General features: G+C 39.7%; 3 protein-coding genes across 6 annotated transcripts; 1 reads left to right on the top strand and 2 right to left on the bottom strand.

Moving 5' to 3' along the window:
* Positions 1 to 1,494: 1,494 nt before the first annotated feature.
* On the top strand, positions 1,495 to 8,429 carry slc25a15b (solute carrier family 25 member 15b). 3 transcript variants are annotated; one of them, XM_086308442.1, is made up of 7 exons: positions 1,495 to 1,820; positions 4,324 to 4,414; positions 4,754 to 5,012; positions 5,102 to 5,239; positions 5,381 to 5,556; positions 6,394 to 6,552; positions 6,680 to 8,429. In XM_086308442.1, exons 2-7 carry the CDS (start codon positions 4,360 to 4,362, stop codon positions 6,799 to 6,801), a joined length of 909 nt encoding a protein of 302 aa, XP_086164568.1. In that variant the 5' UTR covers positions 1,495 to 1,820; positions 4,324 to 4,359; the 3' UTR covers positions 6,802 to 8,429. The 3 variants fall into 3 exon arrangements, with proteins under 3 accessions (XP_086164568.1, XP_086164566.1, XP_086164567.1); XM_086308440.1 differs by lacking the exon at positions 1,495 to 1,820 and adding an exon at positions 2,667 to 3,000; XM_086308441.1 differs by lacking the exon at positions 1,495 to 1,820 and adding an exon at positions 3,219 to 3,419.
* Positions 8,119 to 15,037, bottom strand: LOC147320442 (transmembrane 4 L6 family member 4-like). Of its 2 annotated transcripts, XM_086308444.1 has the most exons (4): positions 14,743 to 15,037; positions 14,312 to 14,377; positions 9,174 to 9,313; positions 8,119 to 9,089 (listed from the first exon to the last, which is right to left on the bottom strand). In XM_086308444.1, exons 1-4 carry the CDS (start codon positions 14,917 to 14,919, stop codon positions 8,891 to 8,893), a joined length of 582 nt encoding a protein of 193 aa, XP_086164570.1. In that variant the 5' UTR covers positions 14,920 to 15,037; the 3' UTR covers positions 8,119 to 8,890. The 2 variants fall into 2 exon arrangements, with proteins under 2 accessions (XP_086164570.1, XP_086164571.1); XM_086308445.1 differs by lacking the exon at positions 14,312 to 14,377.
* A 3,241-nt stretch (positions 15,038 to 18,278) lies between these two features.
* On the bottom strand, positions 18,279 to 20,749 carry LOC147320443 (transmembrane 4 L6 family member 5-like). The gene is made up of 5 exons (XM_086307453.1): positions 20,466 to 20,749; positions 20,185 to 20,250; positions 19,192 to 19,331; positions 18,881 to 19,101; positions 18,279 to 18,776 (listed from the first exon to the last, which is right to left on the bottom strand). Exons 1-4 carry the CDS (start codon positions 20,640 to 20,642, stop codon positions 18,909 to 18,911), a joined length of 576 nt encoding a protein of 191 aa, XP_086163579.1. The 5' UTR covers positions 20,643 to 20,749; the 3' UTR covers positions 18,279 to 18,776; positions 18,881 to 18,908.
* Between the last annotated feature and the right edge of the window lie 268 nt (positions 20,750 to 21,017).

Raw genomic sequence — 21,017 nt, forward strand, 5'->3', positions numbered from 1 at the left:
GTAGGCTGAGGGATAGCACTGACGGTTGCCAGTATTTTTGTGCTGTTTTGTGGTCAACATAGTGCTGCCACCTTACAGCTTACAGGCCTTCTGTGTGGAGTTTGCATGTTCTCCTTGTACATGTGTGGACTTCTTTTTACAGCCCCAAAACATACATGTTAGGCTAATTTGTGAATTGAAAATGGCCATGGATGTGAGGTTAATAGCATCAAGTGCTGTGTGAGAATGTATGGTTAAAATGTGTGACTTATAGTTTAAAATGCTTTGAGTGGTCAGTAAGACTAGGAAAACACATTACATTATATAATTATATACATAGGAACCTTTAAATAGCCAAAAATGTAATTCAGCATCATCATGTACAAATCAAATGTGGGATTTAAAAAGTTTCCAGTTTATCAAATTGCACTTACTGAGCAGTTCTTAGCTTTGAAAATAATCTCTCATCTTCCTCTCCTGTGCTCTTTCTTAGATCATCCTCCATCTCTCAGTGTCGTACATCAACGTTTCCTTTTCTCTCCCTGGCAAATACACCTGCAGACATTTAGCTAGCAGACGCATTTTATCACAAATGTTTGTCACACAGTGTTGCTGAGAGCTAAATATACATATTAGTCCATACTCGTCCTGTTTGTCCAGCTGTTTGAAAAAAAGAAAGAAAACAACGCCAGGCTGCAGCATACGACAAATGAGCTAATTCGTTAGTAATACTTCATCAGCATTAATCTGCTTATCAGACTTCAATGCTCATCAATTGAAGGTGTGCCGGCCCACTTCAACCCCTGAGCTATAGATGAGGTTTAAACAATACAATTCATTGCAAGCTTGTGTTTAATGGAGACTTTGTAATGTTATGCTTGGGGAAGGGATGGGACTCCTCTAATGATACAACAGGCATAAGGCAATTATAGAGTTAAGAGCCCAGATCTGCGAGAGCAGCTGTGATTGAGAACACAGTGTTCTGAGACATTCTTTGTTCTGATTTTCTGTACGATTCTTTTGTAGCCAAAAGTGTTTTTCTCTGCTAGATGGTTTTCTGAATCTCTAACATGGTGTGGGAGATTTATTTCTCACTTGCAAAACAAAAGTGTACAGTGACTTCTAGTTGGAGTTTGGAAGGCTGAGTAACAAGCAAAAGTGCAAAAGTTAGCCTATTCATCGTGAAATAAAACAAATTCTCTCTTCTGGTTGTTACTTTGATACACAGCTATCTTGGGTTATGTAACTTCATTTAAAGGATGCTGTGACCATTTGGGATCTGGTGTGCACAGTGAGAGGAGGTAACTTACCTACTTCATCTGCATGCTTGTTACTCATAGGCTGTTAAAGCCAGTGTTAAAGTAAATGATATCTTGTCTGAGGACTTTGTATTAACTCGATTTCAAGATCTGACTGCCAGTGGCTAAGGAAGGACACAAGGCTGCAAATGTGTTGTTTGATGAGAATGGAAAAACCACCACTTGTAGCAGAGTCCATGGAATAATAATCAGTCGTGCTGATTTTAAAGATTTTTTTCCCCACAAATATAAAATTCTGTGTATAAAAGTACACCATTCATTTCTTTATATTTTGCTAGGAAAATGGGGCAGCGTTACAATAGGTACAATAGTTACCAGCGACTTATTGACACATTGAAACACGTGGAAATGCAGTATGAGAGTTTGCACAATTCTATCAAGCTTGCAAGTCAATATTTGGTATGGCTGACTGACCGATAGTGACTGATTTTGTGTTATTGTATTTTTCTATCCAGGTATACTTTTCCTTCATTGGCATTGTGTTTGGAGTCATTATTAAGCTGGAGAATCAAGCTGTTGCCGGTGAGACATTTCCCAGATGGTAGTACTGTTGTACTCCTCTCATGACCTCCTTCATATTGAAATTTTAATTAATCACTCCATTGGACATGTTGTCACAGATTTTCAGTCTATCTATCTATCTATCTATCTATCTATCTATAAAATGCACACAACTTGAATGAAAGGAGAACAAATGATAAGTTTCAATGACAGTCTGCAAGTACCTAAAGAAACAAATTAAAATCAGTTCTTTCCTAAGTTGGCTGTTACACAACACTGGTTTATCCCTTATTGCTTTTGCTTGCTTGAAAACAAAACTTTGACAGACCTTGAGAAAGCCTGGTGAAGTGTTGCTCAAGAACCATTCCAAAAATACAAGAAACTCTGGCTCACTGGAAGAAAAATACGGAGAAATGATGGATGTTTTAATATTTTCGTATACAAAAATAATAATACAAAAATGATTTCATCATATACAGAAATAAAACCAAAAAACTATTTCTTTAATACTCAGCAACTCGATGGGGTGTTTAAGTTTATTTTGAAAAACACGAAAGCATGTGAACCGGAAGCTTTACCGGTTCTTCTTGTGCCATGCGGCTCCGTGTCAAAGATCCCGAGAAAACTAAGAGGACCACTAAGTGTCGCTGACGGCTTCTGCATCTTGACATCTATTTAACATTTACGACTATATAATAACCATGTAAATCTACAATGTAATTTTAAAAAAAGTCCAATTACATTACAGCATTTGCAAATTCTGCTTAGTAAGACTGCTAATTTTCTGAGCAGAGTCGTTGGGTGACGGCAAGTTTCGTCCCTGGAATTTAGAGCAGAGAGGGCGCTCTCAACTTTTCATTTTCTCCTCCAATGACGCAACCTCTGTACTCTCCTCATCACCTCCCAGGATCGTTGATGGGCAATGCATTGATCATAGTGCAGACAGTGAGGACAGGCGCTGCAAATGAGATAGCAATAAGATCAACGTTGAACGGCGGCCTGTTGGAGTAAATTAGCATGATGTTAGCTTTGGTTAGCAGCTCCCTGAATTAGCGTATGTCTGACACATAGACTCCCAAGTTAACCTCTCCTACAAAGTTTACCTCGAAGCTCTCCAGTAATGTTTGTATTCTGAAATTACCGTATTCCGTCTATCTGTTCAGCTCTCAGAGTGAACCCACGCTGTAAGAACATCAAAGCAGTAAGTTTCTTTTGATAATTTCAGCGTGTTGGATTTTATTGATGTTAACAACCTAAGTTATCTCTCATACCTGTTGGACTTTTGGCTCTACCCGTGGCATACAGCATACATGTGTCATTTTGTTTTAAAGAAGCGGGGAAAACAGATGTTTAATTTATGCCACAAAAATAACATTTACCAGCCTCTGCTGGTGACGTGTGAGCTGAGAAAGGCCAATGACAGTAACGTTGGAGCCATGTTTCATCAGCTGGGGAAGGGTCACCACCGTGTCCTTACAAGTGGGAATAGTTTAGTAGCAGAGAGGGCAGCTGTGAACCACCCGTTTAGTTATAAATGCGCTCTGAGGTTTTAGATTGGCACGCATCAAGACCACACAAGGCTTAAAAGACAGGACTGAACTTGCTTTTGGTAAACCGCAGGTAAAGTCTGCTTTTCCTCTCCACAGGATCCACTTTTTTGCGCTTTTCTTAATTCAAACGTAATGGTTTTGTTGAACAAGCACACAACTCAAATGCACAAGGGATGGCAGTGCTGTAAGAGAGCTGCAACCCAAGCAGGACACTTTTGGTGCCAGTGAACCGTGGCAAACCAACCAAGCTAATCTAACCTTGACTTTTCTGGTCATTGATTCTAGTGGTCAACAATTTCCTTCGTGGATAATACTTCTAGTCATCAAATTATAGAAGGAAATTAAATAAAGTTAGTAGGACAAGGTTGAAATGATTTGGATGTGTTCCAAGGACATGCCAGCTGAAGGATGTTGAATATAGAGTAACCAAGCGGGAAGGAAAGAAGACCTTAGAGGAAACTCGTGGACGTAGTGAAGGAGGGATAAAGTACATGCACACAGCGTGGAGAAGAAGATCATTTGGAATTTAGAAAAGGAATGCCTATGTAGCACTGAAGTTTACAGTTGTGCAATTATGGGCTTTATTTTACTGCTTGATATCGTCTAACAGTCTACAGACAAACTGAATATTTCTTTCACTTTGCATTGTTTTATGTCCCAGGTGTAGATAAAACTTTCAGATGTAAGTTTTATTTTACACCCCAAAGTGCAAAATCGGATCATGTGTGCCCTATTTTTAACATGCAAGCTCATAGAAAGATCTACCAGCGTCTTCACATTTTATTTATTTTCACATTTTGAGCAGTTCTGGTTGAAATTGCAACTAATTTAGTGTAGTAGTAATGAACCCAGCTGCTCTTTCTCTCTGGGGGATCTAATCCACACATAATTACAGTGTGAGGGGAACAATGAACAATGAACTGATTATATTTTTTACTAAAACACACCATTTATAGGTTTCTGTTTTTTCCCAGGTAGCTGAGAGGAGGGGAGACCTTTTCTGAACTACCATGGCTCCACATCCAGTAGTCCAGGCCATCATTGATCTCTCTGCAGGAGCCACAGGTAAATGCAGTAGCCTGTCACTTAAAACTCTTTCTACAGTAGCCAACATAAACATGTGCACATGCACTCTTTAATGTCTATGAAGTAATCCTGTTGCTTTTTAGTGCTGACAAAACCTCACCACCTATGTCAGACTGAAGGATGTTTTGATGACTCCTATGTTTTTCTGGCTCATTTGTTTCAGTGTTTCTGTTTCTCGCCCGAGCCCGCTATGATACTAATCTCTTCACGGCACATATTGGTTGGCTTTTGTGAAAAGTTTGCCTTTCCTGTAGCAACTCTCTGTATGTGCCGGTTCACATCTGTTATTTACTGTTTTTGTACTTTCGTCCTCCCCAGGGGGAGCTGCGTGCGTCTTCAGCGGGCAGCCTCTAGACACAGTAAAGGTCAAAATGCAGACCTTTCCTAAGCTGTACCGCGGTTTCATCCACTGCTTCATGTCTACCTACAAACAAGTGGGCCTGCGTGGGCTCTACCAGGGCACTAGTCCGGCGCTGATGGCCAATATCGCTGAGAACGCTGTGCTCTTCATGAGTTACGGCTTCTGTCAGCAGGTCATCCGCTTCACAGCCGGCCTGCACAGCAAGGCTGTGCTGAGGTAGCTGTTCTTTATGTTAGCACAAAGCCTGCCCTGGGTTTGTGTGTGTCTGATCTCTAACCGCCTGCTGGTCTTTCTGTCTTTGTTAGTGACGTGCAGAAAGCCTGTGCTGGCTCAGTAGCGTCCATCTTCTCATCGCTAGTGCTCTGCCCCACTGAGCTTGTCAAGTGCCGACTACAAGCCATGCATGAAATGGCATCATCAGGCAAGATTGCCAGTAGCCAGAAGTAAGTAAATAGCCTAACAGTAGGGCGGGTGTTTCTCAAGCGCAGTTTGTTAATGAGCAGTTGTTTTTAAATATTCATCTACTAAAACGCTATTTTAGTGTCTCGTGTACTGAGCAACCGTTCCCTCTGCTCTGTCTGAAGCACTGTGTGGTCGGTGGTGAGATTCATCATAAGGAATGAGGGACCACTGGGCTTCTTCCAGGGTCTGACCACCACTATAGCCAGAGAGGTCCCCGGTTACTTCTGCTTCTTCGGTGCCTACGAACTCTGCCGCACAACTTTTGCAGACTACATGAAATGTGGCAAGGATGACATAGGTACTGCTGTAAATGTTTCCCTATGTTATTAAAAGGTGTTCTGGTCAAATGTGGATGTTAAATAAAGTGAAAAAAGAGTAGACACAAATGATATACTTTATTAACTTACATATGTTATTAAATGTTACTTCTTATAATATAATGTGCTTATATTTGACTTGTGAAGTGAAGAAAATTTTAATACAGTCCACATCTGTGAACGGGATTTCTGCCTATGTCACCTTCGATATATTGACGGAAGTGATGAAGCTAACTACTACCCTACTTTCAATGTCATCAAACTACAAATATGTCTCTGTTAGGATATTTCTGTCAGTACATTTCCATTAGTACACCATGTAAACTGCATACTTGCTTGGTGCATGCATGTTAAAGGTGTTGCAAGTCAAACAGAGTAGGCTGCATGCATTTGACTGTGGCTGCTGGAATAACCTTTTCTTCTTCAGCTTTCTATTGTACATTTGCTGGCATGCTTGGAAAAACGGTCCTGTTACATGACTCGGTTTCGATTGCTTCACATTTGAATCTGTAATATTTTCATATACAGAGGAGTTAATGGTTGACTTAATGACTGCAACCTACCTAGGTCATGTGGCGGTATATTAAGCCCAAATCATCACCCCTCCTCCACCGTGCTTGACAGTTGTTATGACGTTGGTCGACTTTGGTCTCCTCAGGTTATTGGTCCAGACGTAGTTCATTCAGATGCATTTTTGATAACCTATGATCTTTTTAGATTGAGCACGTTTTCTCCTGGCAGCCCTTCAAAGCAAGCATTCTGTTTTTTTTATTGTACTGTCAGGAACTTTAATATTTAACATGCTGTGTATTTTGGAGGTGTGGCTCCCATTGTGTTCAGCGGCGGTTTTGGAGGGGCGTGTCTGTGGTTGGTGGTCTACCCTATGGATTGCGTCAAATCTCGTATTCAAGTCATGTCTATGACGGGAAAACAGGCGGGCTTTTTCAAGACCTTCATGACCATCACTCGCACTGAAGGTAAGCACATGAAGGGTTTTATAGTATTTTCCATAACATGTTTAGAAAAGCAGTCTTGGTGTAAAAGACTAAAGCTTTCAGCAGTTTCAGTTTTCACACTGTAAGCTCAGCTGTTTCTTGTGTTTAGGTGTGAGGGCGCTCTACTCTGGTCTTACCCCCACCATGATCCGCACCTTCCCTGCTAATGGAGCTCTGTTTCTGGGTTACGAGGCCAGCCGGAAGCTCATGATGAGGCAGTTTGACAGCTAAAACGGTCCACATCCTTAACACAAATGAAGAAACGGCGAAATATTATAGCCATATGACCTTATACATGGGCTCTGAAAACTGCCACACTCCATCTCCTGTGAGACTGAAGCAACTCGCTTTTGACGCAGCGTTTGCATCGCAGTATTACTCTGGTTCTTACATAGAAGAATTTTTAGTTTTAGTTTTTTAATGCTTCGGCCACTTTGTTAGGTACACCTGTTCTGCTGCTCATTAACCAGCCAATCGGATGATCTGATGTCGTCGTGTTGGCGTTGTTCCCAGATCATCATGAAAATGTTGTTCCAGGTTCAACATTGCAAGTGACCAATCACATTGTTGTGACGTTATTGTTTTGCGCGCCAAGCCATTTGTGCATTCATGAAATTCCAATGTTGCAAGGACTATCAGTTCTGCTTACCGTTTATTAAAGGGTCAGGGTCAGGGTCCGTTGATCGGAGGACAGAGGCGGTTTCTCGCAGTTTAAGTAGTTTTTTGTTTTACGGCGGGTTTTTTTCCCGAAGTCGCAAAAGTCACAGCTGTCACAACATTCTGATTGGTCACTTGCAATGTTGATCCTGGAACAACATTTAGTACGATGATCTGGGAACAACACAAACACGACGATATCAGATCGTGCCCAGCGAATCACATTCATTGTTCAAACTGCGCATCAGAAGACGCATGATTTTGGTAAGTGTGAACACGGTGGGGTTGTTGGAGTATTTCAGAAACTGCTGGTCTGCTGGGATTTTACTAGCAGGAACTAGCAAGGTGTACCTAATAAAATGTCTAAGTATAGCACAGTATTGAGCAAACAACCTCTTTACAAGGAACTGCCAGTTTTCTCTTCCGTTTATTATTTTACCTCTACCTCAACAAGGTCATCGTCACATGTAACGATTCTTTCACATGGGATCGGTTACCCAGTTAAACAGGAGAGTTGTTGTGAAAGCCCCCTGTGGTCATACAAGCAACGCTCGGGGCTCTTATCCACTCCACATGCACTACTTGAAGGCACAAATACATTCCTGTCTCTTCAAGTTGTGCAGAGACATGAATAAACAGCTTCTTTAGGTTTTGAGTTTATATTTAGGGCAAAACTTAATATGACTGTGTTAAAGATAGTAAAGTGGCATATGCCATTTCATTAAATTTTATTAACTATTTTTAAATTTTATTAACTCATTATAGAATCATCGGCATCTATGTGGACACCTTAATTTGGGATCTCACCTGGGTTTGTCTGTATGGGTAGTTCTGCTCATAAATTCTGCTGCTTTCAAAAGGAACATCGATATGTTTTAAATCATAGGCTGATTTTTCTTTGTCATGGTTGCCATACCGTACTCCACTCCGTGCTGTGATTCTTCAGTATGTTGAGAACCAGCATTAATTTTTTTTTCCTTGTGTAACCTTTGCCGGCTTATGTGCCATTTCCCATGTTTTTCCCCTTTCAATGCTGAGTTTGCAGTTCAGAATTCTCAATCCTGTTCTCTTCAGTTTTATTCAGAAGTGTAGATATTTTATCCTGGAAATGCTAACAAAAGATGGAGAACTGTTTGTACATCAAACCTGATATTTATTGTACTAATGCAGCTTACATTAAAAGTAAGATTTGTTTTATTTTCCTTTGACTGTAATTACTGTATTACTTTGACTGTAAAGCACAATTATTCAAACGTCACAACAAAATGCAGTATGATAACTGTAGCTGCAGCGTTTTAAACCAGATTATCTAAAACTGGCCATCTAATTGGTGTAAATCATTTCTACTGTTAAAATTATTGTTGTGCATTTTAATATTTAAGTTTTCTGTTAATATATGAAGCATTAAATACATAAAAAGTTATTTTATTAAAGGGTGCAACTTCAAAGAGAATGTTTTATGCAGACATGAAGTTTATCGTCATTCATCCAGCAGGGGGCGCCCATCAACTGTCAGAAACTCTCAGATTATGTGAATTAATGAATACATAAAAAAATAACCACATAATAATCCAGAGAGAAGAGGTGAAGTCTGAATTGTCTCTACATAAATCTGAGAAGTAAATCATTTTTACCTTTTTTATTTTTTTAATTTATAAATTTTTTAGGCGATCTGAGCTTCCTTATTGCAGGTTCCACACAGACAGCCGAAGAGCCCGTTGATCATCTGTGTGGCACAGAGGATCACCTGCAGGCAGCTTGTGGCCAGCAGAGTGCCGAACAGTCCAAGGTTGAACTCCACAATGTTCTTAGGCTCTGTGCATAAGCTCCATAATGTCTTGTCCATCAGGTAGTGGCTGTCACTGTGCAAGAGAGGAGAATTATAAATGACTAAAAGTTGAGAAACGTATGAAATGTGTCACGAGGAAGTCACTCCTGTGCTTTACTCTGTGAGTTCTTTAAAAGGCGTTGTCCAGACCAGTCCGGTTTTGCAGAGAGGCCCATTCTGCAAACCAAGTACTGCAACAATTATACTGTACAGGCCTCCAGCAACACCCACTGCAGCAAATGCAATTGATAAGAACATCTGCAGAGAGAGTAAATGATAAAGGTCAAATGCAATCATGATACAGTTTAAAGACACATTTTTTTTCCATCCTGTTGATAAATAAAACGGGTAGTTGTAGGTGCTCACTAAGCATCTGGTGACATTTTTCTTTCAGTGTTTGCTTTTCCCATAAACTGTAGATTCATCAAGATTAACTACAAACTAAACATACTAAAACAGGTCTGTTACTCCCTCCACAGAGTTTGTTTTGCTAGTGTTTATTTCACTCTGTATGTAAGCATGATACCTTAAAAGGTTCGAAATGAATTCTGATAAAACCTAGCGTCAGGTCATGTTAGCAATCCATTAAAATTTGGCTTTAAGGTCTTCAAGGTCGAATTGATGTTTTATTGGCGGAAAATTGGGGGAAAGCTTTATAATTTAGAAACCACAATTCTTACAATTGTGCTGTGTATTGTCAGCATATAGAAAATACAGTATAAAGATTTAAAATATTTCATGTTTGACCTCTGACCTCTCCTTCAGGTCACAGGTCACAGTGATAGTAATCATATAAATACATAACAAGTTGAATACATGTCCATGTTCGTGAACGGAACAAAACTAGTGATCAAAAACGTTTTCAATTAATATTTATTGCTAAAAATTTTAATGAAATGAATGCTACACTTGTAATCTATCCAGATTAAAAACAATATAGTCAAAATTACCTAAAAAAAAGAGCTTGTAACAAGGCAGATGACAAATGCTTGCACTTTTCACTTGTTTTTAATGTGCAAAGAAAACAAAATGAATATATAGAAAATACAATACTGTTTCCCTTAAATGTAAATATTACCCAGAGAGCAAGCTAACTCAGGTGCTACTGGTTGGTGCTGTGTTAGGTCACCTTTTTAATTTCTGTAGCAGACTCACATTTCACAGTGTAATCGTAGCTTAACTTTAGAAACAACGGTTCATTAACAGGACTACTTTAAGTTTTGATTTTATTCAAATCTATTAATAAAATCTGTTACTTTATTATAATATTAAAATCTCTCAACTAGTCGCAGAAGATGGCCACTCCTCCCTGAGCCTGGCTCTGCCAGAGGTTTCTTCCTGTTAAAAGGGAGTTTTTCCCTGTTGGGTTTTTCTGTGTGTGTGTTGTTGTAGGGTCTGTCTTACAATATAAAACGCCTTGAGGCGACTGTTGTTGTGATTTGGTGCTATATAAATAAAACTGAATTGAATTACATGGATCAGTCCATTCAGTGTCAACACAGTAAGATCATCTAAAAAGTAGCTCAGCTGAAACTGGACTTGTTCAAATATTAGAAAACTGGTCAGCCGTTAAATACACGTAGACATTGAGGGCCAGCAGGAGGGACCATGCGCTTACCTGCTGCTCTCTGGCAGGTAGCTCCAAGCCCTCCTGGGTTTTAAATGCACCTTAGAACACACATGCATCAACACTACAATGAGCGGGTGGAGGGAGGTTCGGAGTCTTCTCTCACCCCCGTTCTCTGCGACCTGCTGGAGCAGGGGGGCTAGGACTAGGAGGAGGAGTTGGCCGTCCGACTGCGGTCTGGAGTGTGGAGCCTTCCTGCTGCTGCGGAGTCGGGGCGGTCTGCCTCCCCCCACCGTAGGGAAAAGGGTAACACCACCTGGGTCTGGGTGCAGTTCCCCCCTCCAGGGGCAAGGGCACCTAGACCCGGTTTGTAGAGTACGCTTGGGGAGTGTGATCGTGTGTACAACGTCTCTTTATGTCTGTCTCCACGTTGGTTGAGTGTGGAGTAAGTGCATATGAGAGCATGAGGGTGGGAATGGATGTTTGTATCTGTGTGTGCCTGTATGTCTGTGTCTATATGTCAGGTTGGGTGTCAGGCGCCACCTCTCTGGGGACATCTCAGGCCCTCCAAGGTTTGGAGGCCTATCTCCCCCTACCACCACTTCCCCTGCCAGTGGCGGACCCCCTCAGACATCGGTGCGTTGGTGGTTCTTTGTGTCCGGGGATGGGCGTCCAGGTACACACCGGCTCACTCCTTGGCGGCCGCTTATCGGGGCCTGGAGCCTGGGGCTCGCTCGGGCCCCTTCGGGGGTGGGGTGCCCCCGGCCTCTCGGCCTGGGGCTCGGTCACTCAGGCACAGCTGGCGGCCGGCGGAGCTCACGGGCGCGTCACTGCAACTCCCCCTGGCTTCTGCTCCGCGGCTGCTGAGTGAGCCCTCATCTGGGACTCTCCTCAGCTCTTTCCGGGACAGTGGCGCAGCTGCCCCTCTGTTGGTCTTCCTTGGTCTCTTGTGTTCTGGGGGCCTCTGGATGTCTGGAGTTTTGATCTCCTCCACACATGCTTCACGCCCTGGAGGACGGGGCTGTGGCCCCCCCACACCCTCTAGCAGATTATTACATGAAGGAACCTTTTAAAAAAACAAAAAACAAGCGCGTCCATGCTCACAGGTGTACACACGGGTGATCACACCCACAAACTACACCCTTTTTGGCTCCTACCTCAAAGCACACTGTGTTCTGTTGATCTTATGTGCTGCACAATAATGTTTAATATTTAGTATTTACTGTCATATTCCCATATATCATTGTGATGTTGTTTATTCTATTACTCTTGTTCTCTTCTGCTTGTTTTCTTTTTTCTTTCTCAGCAGGTGATCCAGGTGATTGATATATGCATTTTTTTTTCTCTGCCCGTTCTGTTGGTTTTTGTCTTTTGCCCTTCTCCCCCGTCCCTCTTCTCAGCTGTTTCTCTTTCCCTCTTTCTTTCTCCCCTTCTTTCCCCCAGTCAAGTCTGTCCCGTATTCAGTAAATGAAAATAAAATAAACAATAAAAGGTGAATCAAATGGACCATTACGGCAAGGCTGGGATGGTCAGTTTGGTAAAGTAAATCCGTTGGGCATCTTTCTTTGCCTTTAGACAACAATTCTGATGGCAAAAGAGCCAAACGGGACAGGCCAAAAGAAAAAAAAAAAAAAAACTGGTCAGCCTCAGGATATTATGATATAACAATTTTGTCTAAATTCTCCACACGCGATGTGCGTCAAATATCACATCTCTATAAGTGTTTTAAATGTACAATCACTGTCATATTTACATTTTCTGAGAGCTTAAATGTCTATGACTTTACTCTGAAAATATATTTAAAGAGTGTGTTTATTAACACAAAGTATTATCAAAGAAAAGGCATTATGTATTTTGAAATATGATGTACTTTCTATCAATATCTTTTATAATAAAAATAAATTTGGTCCAGTGTTCTGATTTTTCCTTTTTGTCTATTTACTCCATTTAACAATCCATTGAAATAATTGTAATATTGTTTTATTTCATTTAGTTAATTTTGAAAAACAAACAAAAAAACACAGGTAACATATCCTGTACCAAACCAGTGAGAACTTGCAGTTTTAATTTGTTTGCACAGTCTTAGCAATGACAAAAATAAAGAACATTTTTACTTTCATGAAGTGAAATTGTATCTTTTCACTTCAGCTATTTTCCATTTAAACAGGTTGTATATGGACAATTACTACTGGGTTTGGTACCAAAAGTGTACATATAACAATCTTTAAATGAAATAAACATATTATGTTAAGTAATTATCTGCATATGCATAAGGGAGGCTGCAGGGAATTCAGAGACACAACTTGTTAAGATTTTCAGCATTACAAATATAAAATGATAAAATATAATTTATAATAAGAAAAAAACAACATTGGGTGTAGATTATTATAAGTAAGGCAAAGCAACAGAAATGAAAAATGTCAACTTATTTAAGACTTTTCTAACTTTCATGGGTAACGGAACTTGAACAGAGATGATTCGGGTCATGGCTTTTTTAGAATACTTGTAATAAAATCATCAGTGATCATTGTAAAAAAAATTCATATAATTGTATTATGCGGTAGAGGGGGGTGAATAATGTAAGAGAAGCTTTAAGACATATGTATTGAGAAGGGCTGCAGCTATCAGTTATTTTAGCAATTGAATATTTTATCTATAATTCCATCAATTTTGTAATTGGATAAGAAATACTTTTGTCTTATTAATGAGCAATAATAAATATTCAAAAGAGAAAACAGAGGCATCTTAAAATGAACTGCTCATTTTAGAAATTGCAACATTTTTAATAATTTAAATAAATACAATTTCACAAAATTAAACATTCCCATAGTATTCACATGTAATTTTTTAAAGAAATTTGTAAAGAAAAACATTTCTTAATGCAAAAATAAATAAATGATCTCAAGTATAGTAAAGTATACTTACAATTTAAACTAGGCCATAAAGTAAAATGACCTATAATGTGTCTTCTTGAAAGGCTTTCTTACATTAATAGTTGGCAAAAAAAGGTCTGACAGTGTTGTATCGCCTGATGAAGTAGATTTTGTGTGTGTATGTTCATGTGTATTTATTTTTGTGCCTTTCCTTTTTTTAAATCTGAATGTTTAAGTGAATGAGTGAGTTTGTGTCTGTACGCCTTTAAAGGAGCGTGTGGTGGTTGTTCTGAACAAAAGTGAGCATGTCAGCATTGTGAAGTTTGCCCTGTGGTTTAAAACAAGATGTTATGATGGTGTAGATGTTAATAATTAATGTTAATAATAATTAAATATCCAACCTAACAGCCCTACATCAGTGCCACAAAGTTGTATTGACCCAGTAGAGGTTTTATGGCGATTAAAAAAAAAAGCGCTCCTGTTTTGGATGCTAGAAACATGTTTTTATGATCGAGTTATTCAAATTGCTCATTACAAATGAGTTGGTGCAGCCGTAGCATCGACTCATTTTTATACAAAATACATTATTTTAGTCGCAATGACTCAAACAGTACCAAATCCCAGGAATGATCCTCATAAGTTGCAGTAAGACTGGGAGTCCAAACACTTTTTCTGACATTTACAGGATTCAAATCTCCTTTCAGTCGAGATGTGTGTGTATATGCATATTGATGCTTTACATTTAATGTGTTAATCATTAAACTTAATCAAGCCTGTCTAACCTGAAGCATCTTACTGTGCTCATGTCTGACTCACCCCACAGCGATTTCCATAGCAACCCTCTTTACCAGTTAAATGAATGTACAGTGCTGGTAGCAACACCTGTAGAAGGACAAAGGAGGTGATAGGACATAATATTCAGTCTGTCGTTAGTGGAATAAAAGACTCTGTAAACATGTAAACATGAGCCTTCATTCATGTTTTAAGAAACAGTTCGCACCAGTGAATTCTGACTTTTGCACCCTGCTCACGCCCAGTTTAGATGATTCTCATGCGAGTGTCAAACACACTGAAACAAATCTTTAAACACTAAACTAATTCTCAGAAAACACATGGATTCAATTTAGATATGCACACAGTTTTAGACTGTATATGTAAGTGTGTATTTTTTTCTGAGACTCCAAATTTTCATAAAAGAAATCAGCTCTATCCTTTAGTAAAACACTGAAAAACAGAGGACCACTCACCAGTACGCCCCCTCCAATGAGTCCCCCCATGTATTTCACCTCCTCGGTAATATGTCCGTCTTTGTCATAGGTGACGTTCCCATCAGGGAAGAACAGCACGATGTTACAGATGATAGATATGACTACTAGTGGGTACAGAGTAATAGCAATGCAGCGGGAACATTTTCCAGTGCACATGTCTGCAGATGGAGAAAGTTACTAACTTGGTAGCAAAGTTTGAGCTCGGATGCTAATCGCCCTTTATAGAAAGAGGCTCCACTCCAATGTGACTGGGGATTCATACTGGGAAGATAAATTCATAAGTGGGAGGGAGGTTAGGGTGTGGGGGGTGTGGTGACAGGGCAATAGCAAAGGAAAAAAGGGTCTGGGACAGGCTGCGGAAGTGTGTCTGACTCATGCTTGCTCTGTTCGACAGTTGGAGTCGGCATGATAAGATAACCCCAAATTTCTGTTAATTTCTGTTGGTCACCTTAGTGACACATGGTGGTACTAATGATGCCACAACTAACGAGACTCCAAGACTGTTTTAGGATTAAATACAACTGTGTTTCTTGTATGTTGTTGGAATGTAAAACAGCCAAGATTATTAGTGTCAGAGAGAAATTTAAAACCAGTGTAAGACATCCTGGGGATATGCTGTATTGTATGATCAAAGCACAGCTGGACTTTGCTTTGCTGCTGCTATAGCAACACACAAAGTGGAAGAAAGATCAATATGTCACTGGCACGGTCACTTTGTGCTTGGTTAAACACTCATCAAACATTCTGGCGAGCTGAAATTTAAAATGAAAGAGAATAAGCAGAGCGCCTCCTGCCCAAAAAGAATCCTCCAAACAACACATAGAGTGAATCAGGCTACTTAACCCTTGTAAAAGTTGTAATTATAAGCCCAGGAGTACCTCCCTCACCTGAAGAACAGTAATGTTTGTGTGTCCTAGATTGTATTTTGACTGATTATTCTTTTTAAAAGCAGAAGAGAAGCATCAGAAATACATAAAATCATATTAATGCACAATCTATTGGTATGTGAAGTGATGAAGTCCCCATCTGCAAACAGGATTTCTCCCTGTGTTACTTTTGATGACTTATCATAAAAAAACTAATGAAGACAACGACTACACTGCTTTACAATGTCATCAAACTATAGATGTGTCTCGGTTTGGATGTTTCTGTCAGTAAATTTCAATTAGTACACCAGGTACACTGCATACCTGCTAAGAAAACTAAGCATTCCCTAGTTTTTTACAGGAATCTGAAAAACTGTTATTTTCCAAATGACTTTATCAGTCTCTCACAATATTATTGTAAAGAGGAGCCACTCTTCTTTAGCTTATTGATGTGTACAGGCATTTATTTATGCACAACTCTTTTTTAAGGCTAATAACTTTTCCAACACCTCAATTCTTTTTCTTTTTTGCTGGCATGCTTGGAATAATAGCCCTGTTGCATGACTCTGTTTCAGCCGGCAGACAGATGGCCTCACGTTTGACTCTAGAATACTTTGGTATACAGAGGACGACCGTGGCTCAGGGGGTTGGGAAGCGCATCTGTAACCGGAAGGTTGCCGGTTCGATCCCTGGGCTCACTGTCCTGGTCATTGTGTCCTTGGGCAAGACACTTTATCCTACCGCCTACTGATAGGGGCCGATGGCGTTCCCTGAACCTCGCAACCATAGCTTGCCTCCACCAGTGAGTGAATGAATAGTGGCATTGTAAAGCGCTTTGGGTGCCTTGAAAAGTGCTATATAAATCCAATCCATTATTAGTTAATGGCCGACTTGATGATCGCAAGGTGCCAAAGTCCATGTGGCAGCAAAAAAAAAATCATCACCCCTCCTCCACTGTTAGTGACAGTTGGCAGAGGTATTTGTGTGGATGCGTTGTGTTTGTCATCCATCCATTTTCTGTCACTTATATGGGTTTTGGTCTCTGGGGCAGCAGTTTCAGCAGAGAAGTCCAGGCGTCCCTCACCACAGCCACCTCCTCTCAACCAGGGGACACAGATCAGTACAGCATTCTCCTCACTGTAAACGCCGCCCCGATCCATCTGTCATTCTTGTGTTCACTTGTGAACAACACCCTGGGATTCCTAACTCCTCCACTTGGGCCAGTAGCTGGTCCCTGACCCAGAGTGGGCACTCCACTCTCTTCTGGCTGAGAACCACGGTCTCGGACTTGGAGGTGCTAATTTTTCTCTAATTCAATTTTCTCTTTGATCATAGGTGAGGGGCCAGGTAATCTCCCATGGGAAACCCTAATAGGGGGAAACTGCCCTGAACAACATCGCTCCTGGGATCACTGGGGGGCACAAACCTCTCCTTGATAAGGTGGCGATTCATGGAGGGGAGTTGTGTTTGATTTTCATCCAATGTGGGGCTGTGCATTATGGTTAAACATGTCCACATTACAATTATAAACCACACTGTACATTCTTTATAGAGAAAATAGACTTTCTCTTTCTTTTGTCCTTTCTCCCTCTTCTCAACCCCAGACAGTCACAGCAGATGGCCGCCCTTCCCTGAACCTGGTTCTGGTGGGAGTTTCTTCCAAAATTTGAATCTGTTCATCTGGATGTAGCGTGTTCAGTGGGAGAAACGTTTCGTCGCTCATCCAAGTGACTTCTTCAGTCTCAGCTGACTGCAGGTTTCCCCAATCTTATAAACAGTACATTTGTACAATGACTGAAACTAGCTAACTAAAAGAACAATGGGCTGTGAGATCAGTTCCTTGATCATTAATGTGTAGTTTGTCATGGTTGTTGATTAGTGGTCATGACAACCATTAGGGGACTGTTGTTATGATTTGGGGCTATATAAATAAAATTGAATTGAAATGAATGCAATTCAAATGTTAGTCTACTTACCCTCCTCGAGAGGAGAATTCTTATGAAAGCGCCCTCTGGTGGTGTTTGAAAATCATAACAATCCACTTCACATGCGCCACTTGTAGGTCATTGCTTAACCTCCTATGACCTGGCGTCCACATATGTGGACATCACATTTTGGGTTATTTAGATCAAAATACTCGATTTTGCTCTACAAGGACCTGATATCCACTTACGAGGACATTATGCTGCTACTGTTCTATCGAAATTTTAAACGAATATCCTCATTTTTCTTAGGAACAAAAAATAGGTAAAAAATAAATAAATAAAATAAAAATCTGGCAATTCTTTGTTTTTACATTCATCAGGTCCCAATCAGTCCAAATATCAAAGAGAAATTAAAAATGCATGTCGTGGAAGAGTTCGGGTCTTAGGAGGTTAAAGACTATGTAAAAATAGTAAAGTGGCATATGCTATTTAATTTTAACTTACATAAAACCTGGTGTAGCAACTAAATTAATATTTTCATTATGGAATCATTGGCAGCTATGTGTCCACTCTCTGCTGTGATTCTCCAGTCCCCAACATTAATCTTTTTCAATTCTTGTGTAACCTTTTTATTTATTTATTCATGTACGTCAGTGAAACCAAAACTGCCTGATTATGTGTCATTTTATCTAGGACTGGCTAACAATTTGAGATAACACTGAAATATTTGTATATCAAGGCTGGTATTTATTATAATAGTAAAAAGACATTTGTCATGTATTTAATTTTGCTCTGAAGGTTATTACATTAATTATAGTAAGATATTAGTAATATAGTACACTACTAATGTAATATTAGTAATAGCCACTAAAACCTATCAATGGTGTAAAACACAATTATTCAAAAGATATACTTTTTAGATTTTAAAAAAAAAAAACATAGTAAAACTTTAGCTGCAATGTTTCAAGCCAGATTATATAAAACTGGCCATCTAATTAGCATAACTCATTTCTAATGTCGTGGATTTATTATTACTAAAAAAAGATTGCACAACAGTAAATTAAAATTTTCTGCAATATGTGAAGCATGAAATACAAAAAAGTTCTTCTTTTTTTTTAAATAGTAAAAAATCAAAGAGAATGTTTTATGCAGATGTAGACAAGAGGTTTATCCTCATTCATCCAGCAGGGGGCGCCCATCAATTGTCAGGAACTCTCAGTGTCTGTAGATTAAGGAATGAATAAATAATAAGTATACAGATAAGAGAAGTTAAGTCTCTCTATATAAATCTGAGAAGCAAATCATTTGAGATGTAATTATTTTCACCTATTATTCTTTTAAGGCGAACTCAGTTTCAAAGCACTTCTTTGTTGCAGGTTCCACACAGACAGCCGAAGAGCCCGTTGATCATCTGTATGGCACAGAGGATCACCTGCAGGCAGCTTGTGGCCAGCAGAGTGCCGAACAGTCCAAGGTTAAACTGCACAATGTTCTTGGGCTCTGTGCATAAGCTCCACAATTTATCGTTCTTCAGGTAGTTGTTGTCACTGTGCAAGACAGGAGATTTATAAATGACTAAGAATTAAGAAACATATCAAACGTGTCCTGAGGAAGTCACTCCTGTGCTTTTTTTTTACCCTGTGAGTTCTTTAAAAGGCGTTGTCCAGATCAGTACAGTTTTGCAGAGAGGCCCATTCTGCAAACCAAGTGCTGCAACAATTAAACTGTACAGGCCTCCAGCAACACCCACTGCAGCAAATGCAATTGATAAGAACATCTGCAGAGAGAGTAAATGATAAAGGTCAAATGCAATCATGATACAGTTTAAAGACACAACTCCCCCCCTGTTGATAAATGAAACATTTAGGGAGGGACAAGCACTCTGTTTAGTTTTCCCATAGACTACAGATCTCCTTAAAATTAAGTACAGGCTAAACCAAACATAACAAAAACAGGTTTGCTGGTACTGTGTTAAGTCACTTTTTCAATTTCTGTTGCAGGCTTAATTTTTACAATGTAATCATAGCTTAACTCTATCAACAAAAAGGCCTTCGCTGGATTGCTGTACGTTTGAAGTTTTGTTTTTTATTAAAATGCATTTCTGTACCACTAAGTCCAAAAACATTTCAGTGAGCCTTTTCCTGTGTCTTCAACCTTTAAACATTCTCTCGAGATCAAGAAAGGAGACTCTGCAAACAACATGATGTCTAATTAAATTAGGATGACATCTAAGTAAATTAGGAACCTAAAAAGACATGCTGTTGTGGCTTGCAAATTGCAGCGAATTTGGCTTCTTTTTTTTGGCTTCACTTGAATTTAGCCTCAGTACAAAAGTGGAGAAAATAAAGATTGAACTATACAAGGAATTTTTATAAAATAATCATCACTTTGGGCCAGTTTGTATGACACACATTGGAGTGACCTTGTGGCATATACTTTAACATTTCAGGTCAATAGCTATTTGTATTTCCACTGATCTTACTGATGTTATTTTTAACTATTTACTGACAATTTGCAGAGTTCAAATCTCCTTTCAGTGAAGATTGCATATGATGCATTAATCATTAAACTTAATCAAGCCTCCCTAATCGACCACTTGCAACATCTTATTGTACTCATGTCTGACTCACCCCACAGCGATTTCCACAGCAACCCTGTTTACCAGTTAAATGAATGTACAATGCTGGTAGCAACACCTGTAGAAGGACAAAGGAGGTGATAGGACATAATATTCAGTCGGATATTAGTGGAATATTTAAAAGACTCTGTAAACATGCAAACATGAGCCTTCATTCATGTTTTGAGAAGCAGTGCGCACCAAGTGCATTCTGACTTTTCAACCTTGCAAATATACAGAATAAAAATGTTTAATTTCTGCAACAGACTGAAAAATAAAAAAAAGACCACTCACCATTACACCCCCTCCAATGAGTCCCCCCATGTATTTCACCTCCTCGGTAATATGTCCGTCTTTGGCATAAGTGACGTCCCCATCAGGGAAGAACAGCACGATGTTACAGATGATAGATATGACTACTAGTGGGTACAGAGCAACAGCAATAAAACGGGAACATTTTCCAGTGCACATGTCTGCAGATGGAGAAAGTTACTAACTTGGTAGCAAAGTTTGAGCTCAGATGATTCTTGCTTATCGAAAGAGGCTCCACTTAAATGTGACTGGGGAAGAAAAAGCAGCCAGTGGGAGGGAGGTTAGGATGTGGGAGGTGTAGTGAAAACCAGTGACAGAAAAGATATGGGATAGGCTGCGGAAGGATGTGTGACTCACCCTGTGGAATTATAGAGACACAAGCCTTGTGTTGTTCACTCGCTGGCATGATTAGATAACGACGTTGTTTGGTCAACTTTATAACTACACACTGGTCCCCTTATTGACACATGTTGGTGCCGAGCATGTCACTGCTGAGAAATAAGCTGCATGATCAGAGTTCCAAAATGCTTATTG

Source organism: Aulonocara sp. 'chitande type north' Nkhata Bay, linkage group LG10, assembly GCF_057382095.1.
Source record: "Aulonocara sp. 'chitande type north' Nkhata Bay isolate Kocher_YH1m ecotype deep benthic linkage group LG10, A_spYH_male_GT1.1, whole genome shotgun sequence".
NCBI classification, from domain to species: domain Eukaryota; kingdom Metazoa; phylum Chordata; class Actinopteri; order Cichliformes; family Cichlidae; genus Aulonocara; species Aulonocara sp. 'chitande type north' Nkhata Bay.

Bases quoted from the DNA above. Each gene is read 5' to 3' on its own strand.
- slc25a15b (XM_086308442.1), top strand. From the start codon at position 4,360: ATGGCTCCACATCCAGTAGTCCAGGCCATCATTGATCTCTCTGCAGGA. The intron at 4,415-4,753 runs GTAAATGCAGTA...CGTCCTCCCCAG, and splicing joins TCTCTCTGCAGGAGCCACAG to GGGGAGCTGCGTGCGTCTTC. The intron at 5,013-5,101 runs GTAGCTGTTCTT...TGTCTTTGTTAG, and splicing joins CACAGCAAGGCTGTGCTGAG to TGACGTGCAGAAAGCCTGTG.
- LOC147320442 (XM_086308444.1), bottom strand. From the start codon at position 14,919: ATGTGCACTGGAAAATGTTCCCGCTGCATTGCTATTACTCTGTACCCA. The intron at 9,314-14,311 runs GTGAGTCAGACA...CTCTCTCTGCAG, and splicing joins GCTATGGAAATCGCTGTGGG to ATGTTCTTATCAATTGCATT. The intron at 9,090-9,173 runs GTAAAGCACAGG...TCTCTTGCACAG, and splicing joins CCTTTTAAAGAACTCACAGA to TGACAGCCACTACCTGATGG.
- LOC147320443 (XM_086307453.1), bottom strand. From the start codon at position 20,642: ATGTGCACTGGAAAATGTTCCCGTTTTATTGCTGTTGCTCTGTACCCA. The intron at 20,251-20,465 runs GTGAGTGGTCTT...GTCCTTCTACAG, and splicing joins TCATTGGAGGGGGTGTAATG to GTGTTGCTACCAGCATTGTA. The intron at 19,332-20,184 runs GTGAGTCAGACA...CTCTCTCTGCAG, and splicing joins GCTGTGGAAATCGCTGTGGG to ATGTTCTTATCAATTGCATT.